Source organism: Solanum stenotomum, chromosome 11 (genome assembly GCF_019186545.1).
Source record: "Solanum stenotomum isolate F172 chromosome 11, ASM1918654v1, whole genome shotgun sequence".
Classification (NCBI taxonomy): domain Eukaryota; kingdom Viridiplantae; phylum Streptophyta; class Magnoliopsida; order Solanales; family Solanaceae; genus Solanum; species Solanum stenotomum.
In genome coordinates, this window is record NC_064292.1 from 8,166,820 (window position 1) to 8,173,573 (window position 6,754).

Genomic DNA, 6,754 nt, shown 5'->3' on the forward strand with positions numbered 1-6,754 from the left:
TGTAGTATAGGTTGTTGGTTCGCTGTTAGAATGAAGTTTCGGTGGTTCGGTTGGGATTGAAAGGAGTTGTTTGTAGCTGCTAGTTTAGCTTAGTTTAGTGTTACTTGCGAGTACCTGTTGCTTTTGGTACTCACCCTTGCTTCTACACAGTTGTGTAGGTTGACAGCTCTATCAGATCCGGCTTATTACTCATCTTCAGATTAGAGCTTCCAGACTTACTTGAGAGGTAGCGGTTCATTCCAGACGTGCCCTCAAGTTATCTATATTTACTGTTCTGTTCTATTCTAGAACTTTACTATGAGACTTGTATATTTTATTCAGATTCTGTGTTAGAGGTTTGTACATGTGACAATCAATTCTGGGGTTATGTTGAGTTTATTTAAAGACTTCCGCTTATCTTTCTATCTTATTCTTGCTTTATAAATTCTGTATCGTCGGGTTTTTGGGTGTTAGGCTGACGTGTCCGGTGGGGTTTGGGCACGTGCCATCACATCTGGTTTTGGGGTGTGACAAAAATAAATTTATTGTGTCTAGGATATGGATATACCTAGCTGCCTTGCTTGGCTCAAATATGGGAAGACAACGTAATGCTCCATAGTTGGTTTAGTTTATCCCGCTAAACGATATAGTTAGGCTGTCAATTATGGTAGATGGTTAGAGGTCGGGAGATCATGACTATATTATCAACCCCGTTAATCAGCAACTAGATAATCAAATAAGTTGATGAAATTGATGCTAAACATGATTGTTAGTTAAATCATAATCCTAGATCGATTCATTCATTGATTATGTGAAAAATCTATATTTTCTTAGTTAATTGTTTTTTTTTTTGTTATTTATCTTTAGTTTTAGTTTAGATACTATATATTCATCTAAGACTAGGCACCGGACCGGAACAGAATCACCGGAACGGGATGGGATGATCGGTAACGGGATGAACCGGACCGAAATTATCGGGACAGATACTCGATTCTGTCCCATCCCACTATATACTGGGATGGAATCGGAACGGACCGGAACGAAACGGGATGGGATAAACGGGACGACACATCTAGATATTTCAAAAAATGATTAAAAAAAAAAATCAGTTATTTTAATTTTTTGAAATACGAAAATATGAATGTTTTTTTATTTTTCTAAGTTTAAGTTAATAGTTTTCAAATTTATAATGTAATTTTACTTGAGTTTATTTTAAAGATATTTTTTAAAAAAATTTACTTATTAAGTTTGCAAGTTAAGTTTAATAAAGGATTTTTTAAAAAAAAAATATTTTTGAGCTTAAGATTTCAAGAATTGAATCTTTTGAAGTTTATTAACTTTGCAAGTTAAGTTTAATAAAGCTTTTTTAAAAAATAATAATATTTTTGAGTTTAAGTTTTCAAGATTTGAATCTTTTGAAGTTTATAAGTTATTACTTATTAATATGTTATAACTTATAAGTTATATTTACAACTTGTAATTTAAATAACTTAAGTTTGTAATTTTAAAAAATTAAATAAAAATAAGGATAAAACAATGACACAAAGTCACAAATTAAAAAATATCAATCCAATTTATTTAAATTTATAATACAAATTACAATTTACAACTATTAGTAGAGTGCATAGTTTACGTAGCCACCTTCTAGGAAGGATTATGTTTCAACTAAGCCTCGAATGTAATACTAATAGTTGTATAGTCCCGTATATCCCTTCTCTAACTCAGCTATAGATTGATCGTAATCAACTACTGGTCTTGGTAAAACTCGTTGACGATCTTGAAGTTCCATGTCATCGTCACTACCACATCCAATGGCTGAATCTATTAAAAGTTCAAATTGACTATCTAACTTTGGAAGTCCTTGATTTCTCCGCTCAACATTTATTCAATCTCTAAACAACATCGATATCTCCAAACTGTCTTCTGCTAACGAATATCTATGGTCTCCAATTTGAAATCTTGTCGCACTGAAAGCTGCCTCCAAAGCTACTGATGATCCTTGAATTGCAAGCATGTCCTTCACCATTCTACTAAGCTTTGGAAATTGAGTTCCACGAGCCCTCCATCAGTTCAATAGTTATGATATACCTTTATCGTTTGTAATATTATCTGAACCCTGTTCAAGATATTTAACAAATTCACATTTATTAGAAGAGTCAAGACCAAGTTTATGTTTCACTCTACCATGGGCACCTACTCGAGACATAGACATTTGAGGATTTTCAACATTATCTAAGGAACAATATTTATCATACATTTCTTTAGCAAATAATTTTATACTATTTTGACATGTTACCAAATCAGGTTTTTCTTCTGCTTTAATATCTAAATTTTGATAAATGCATTCAACTAAAGCTTTTGCACCATATTCTTCATATTCGGGGTTGAAAAGAATTGTAGTTAAATAAATTTGAGGGATAGAAAAAAAATATTTCTTAAATTTTGTAATCATAACTTCAATAGCACTGGTAAATAATTCATTTGTTTTATATTCAGAAAAGAGATATGAAATCTCACATATATGTACTAAAATTTTAGAAATAGTAGGATAATACATTCTAGAAATTTTTTTAGTAGCATCATAAAATGATTTCAACAATATTCTAAGTTCATTTACTTCATCCCAATCACTATCATTAAGTTTAAATTCAGGATAAACATTATGACTATTAAATTGCATAGTAATAGGTTCTATATATGTATAAGCAACTTCAAGCATATCATAAAAGGAATTTCATCTAGTTTTTACATGCTTCGGAACTTTTCTAAACAGAAGTTTACATGCATTACAAAGATCTTTAAATTGATTAATTCTACTACTACTATGCATATGAAAAATATAAAAACAAGCATTATTATCAACTTTATCACAACTATTTTCAAATAATTTCACATCATCACTAACAACCAAATTTAATATATGTGCAACACATCTAACATGAAAGTCATATTTACTAATAGGACAAAGTCTAGGTTCTAGCATATTAATAGCATTTAAATTAGCAGAAGCATTATCCAAAGTAATACTAATGACTTTATCACAAAGACAAAAAAAATATAAAATTTCCAACACAGTAGTAGCAATATACATTTCAATTTTTTTCTTTTGACAAATTTTATAACCAATAATTCTTTTTTGTAAATTCCAATTATAATTAGTCCAATGCGCAGTAACAGTTAAATAATCAAAACCATTAGGACTATGACCCATATTAGTGGTAATAGCAACTCTACAATCCATTATTTCAAAATAGGCACGCAAATATTGACAATGTTTTTCTTGAAATTCAAAAATATCTCTTTTTACCATGTTTCTTGATAAACCTTTAAAACTAGGATTATATGTATCACAAATATATGCAATAAAACCCCATGTTCTCCAAAACTAAAAAGTAAACCACAAACAACAACCATTTTAGCAAAATTTTCACGATCCTTATTATAGGTTCGATGTGTAAGAGGACCACTTGGATTCGAAGTATTTAATTCACCTTGAACCATATTTGACCATCTAGCCGATGTTTCAATGTTAGAATCTTCACAAACATCAAACCACTCTTTATATATATATATATATATATATATATATATATATATATATACACATGCAAACCACTCTTTACTATGCTTATTAATCAAATATTTTTTTAATCCCCCGGCTGAACCTCCACTCCCACCAGATGTATATTTAAAATGTTGTTTACAAATATTACATATACTGGAAGTTTTTTCTTCATTCAAATAACAAAATTTCCACACATTTGATTTTCAAGTACGTTTTATCTTAGTCTTACCTCTTATTGGAACAATAGGGGGACGACTAGTTCTAACCGGAGGATTGTTCTCCTGAGGTGGAACTTCAGTACTATTGAGTTGGGACTAGTCGGTGGATCATCTAAATCTTCTTCATCAATTTCTATTTCTTCATTTTCTTGATAATTACCATAATGTCTTTCATAAACCTCTTCGGGATTTATAGGAGTATCCGAATTAATTTTTATAGGACCAGAACGAGAAAAATTAGTTTCATTCACATGGAAAAATAGGTTTAGAAGAACTAGAACCGTTCTTATTTTTTGTAAACATATTTTTACTCCGTGTACACTACCTTTTTTACTTCCACTTTTTTTAGAAGACTCCATGATATAAAATTATAAATTATGAAATACGAAATTTAACAAGAACAAATAAAATATAACAAGAACAACTTACAAATAATAAATACAAAAAATAAATATAAGATTAGAGAGTGGAACGAAGTTACCAAACATTTGTGTAAAGAACAAATGATTATAACCGAAAATTGAAAAATTGATGTCTAAACTTGAAGTTTGAAGAAGATTCCCACTCCAAAATTCACCAAATGATTATTGAAATCTTCACAATTACAAAATAATATGATTGAAATTTGAAACTTGAATATTGAAAGTATGAAACTTTGAGAAAGATTGAGAATTGAGAGAAATTGATGATTCTTAATTGTTGAATATTGTAAATACGTAAATTGTAATTAAAAATATAAAGAGAGGGAGTATATATAGTTTTTAGAATTTGTGATTATGTGTTGGAATTGGAAAATAGTCGTTGGAAATATTTTCGTTGGGAGAATGGGGGGCTAGGGTAGTCAGCTTTGCCATTGGCTGGTGGGGACTGGGATGCGACAGGTCGGAAGGGGCAAGTGGGCTGCTGGAAGCTGCCCTTGGGAAGACTTTTTTATTTATTTATATAAATTACAATATAAAATATAAATTAATTAATAAAAAAAATTAATCGAAACCGGAATAAATCGGGATAAATCGATACTGGTACACCAATATCAAATCGTGATATCGTTCCGTCCCGTGTACCAGTTCATGGTGTCCCATTTCGTCCCGAGGACTATCGGATCGGAACAAATCGGAATGGTACCGGGCCGGTATCGGTACAACCCGATCCGGTGCCCAGCCTTATATTCATCTTTGAAATCTTTTCTTTAAATAAATAATCAGAATTAGTGTAATTTAAGTAAAATAGTTAATTAACAAGTTCTTTGAGTTCAATAATCCTGTTCTATTAAGATCCACTATATTACTTGTGTGACTGCGTACACGTGCGTGTGCAATTTGGAGCAACAAGTTTTTGGTAACGCTGTTGGGGACTTAGAAATTAATTGTTTTTCTAGATTAAACTTTTTCTTCTCTTTTTTATTTAAGTTTTTATTAAAATTTAAAAAAAAAACTATAAGACAAACAACTTTATCTGTCAACAAACTTCTGCTCTTATTTAGATAGACAATTTCCGAGGTCAGTATTTTTTTGTATGTGAAATGCATAATTTTCGATCTGCAGTAATGAAGATGGGATAAGTTGTTGGGACACACAAAAGGATAAAATCTTGTGACACTCAGACATATCATGCTTTAAAGACACTACTAGTAACTTAAAAAACTATAGCTCTTTCCATATATGAATCACCTAAATCAAAGACATAATAAGATATTATAATTTCCCAACATCTATAATTTAATGCACCATAGAATAAGACATATATAGATTGTTATATTTCTCAAAACAATACAAACACATATTTTGAGAGTCCGCACAACATAGGATTGCTCTGTATCCTATACTCTCATACCAGATCAATCTGTCCACTCTCCACAAGTGGCTTTATAAACTTGTAAAATAAAGTATCCAGATCATTGGCTTCAATGTTCACTTGTTCTTCCCCACTGTCATAAAAGAAAATTAATGAAAGTCAAGAATAGAAAATAACAAGGCAGGATTCTTATGAAAAATGATGATGAAGTAAAGAAGATTACATGACATTAAGCTGAAAAGATTCAAAAAACGTTTTGCTTCTGCAGCTAACATATTGATCTAGCTGCGGCTCAGGAACTAAAATGCATACAAGAAAAGAAATTGTTGTTTCGGTACAAACGTAAACCCTAAAAGTCTTTATATTTGAAATGAGTGCAAGAGACGCATACATGAGTGCAAGAGACTGCAATATGCCTTAAACCAACTCACAAATAGGTTGTAGGGTTGGCAATTGATTAGAATTTAAATTACTATACTGTGTTGGAAGACAATTTAAATCACTTAATTGTCAGCAAACCTTTATTATTTTAAGATGCTTTTTGATTACAACATAACAATTAATCTCGGATTCCAGAAACTCTTTTTAGCTCTAGACAAAGATAAAGCGAAATACACACAGAAATGGATAAACAATCAGACATAGGAAGGGACTTGAACAAATTTCAACACAATCAACTTGTACAGAGTATGACAAGCTTACCCATGTCATCTGCCAAACTTAGTAAAGATTGCTTCAAGTGAGACTTGACGTCATGAGTCAACTCGGAGAGAACAGATTGAACCAAATGTTCCTTCGTATCATCAATACACCTAATCATCCTGAGTTATATAACATTATAAACTTGCACTACTAAAAAAACTCTGAATACCGACCTAAAAATACCGACCTCCGGAGGTCGGTATTCCTTGAAATACCGACCTAAAACCGACATCCCAGCTTAGGTCGGAAAAAGCTTGGTCGCTATTCAATACCGACCTCTGGAGGTCGGTATTTACTGACCTCTCGAGGTCGGTTTTTATTTTATGTCGAAATATTCATTTTTTTAAATTCTGACCACTGGAGGTCGGTATTTTTATTTTTGTATTTTTGAAATTCCGACCTCCGGAGGTCGGTATTTTTATTTTTGTATTTTTGAAATTGCGACCTCCGGAGGTCGGTATTTTTATTTTTGTAATGTTGAAATTCCGACCTCCGG

At 31.4% G+C, this 6,754-nt stretch overlaps 1 protein-coding gene across 1 annotated transcript in view; it reads right to left on the reverse strand.

Moving 5' to 3' along the window:
- Positions 1–5,589: 5,589 nt before the first annotated feature.
- The window catches only part of LOC125845623 (uncharacterized), a 4,003-nt gene continuing 2,838 nt past the window's right edge, over positions 5,590–6,754 (reverse strand). Inside the window, exons 3-4 of the mRNA XM_049525174.1 lie at positions 5,780–5,855; positions 5,590–5,689 (exon numbers count right to left, since the gene is read on the reverse strand). Of these exons, the coding sequence (XP_049381131.1) occupies positions 5,590–5,689; positions 5,780–5,855 (176 nt within the window). The remainder of the gene's footprint in view (positions 5,690–5,779; positions 5,856–6,754) is intronic.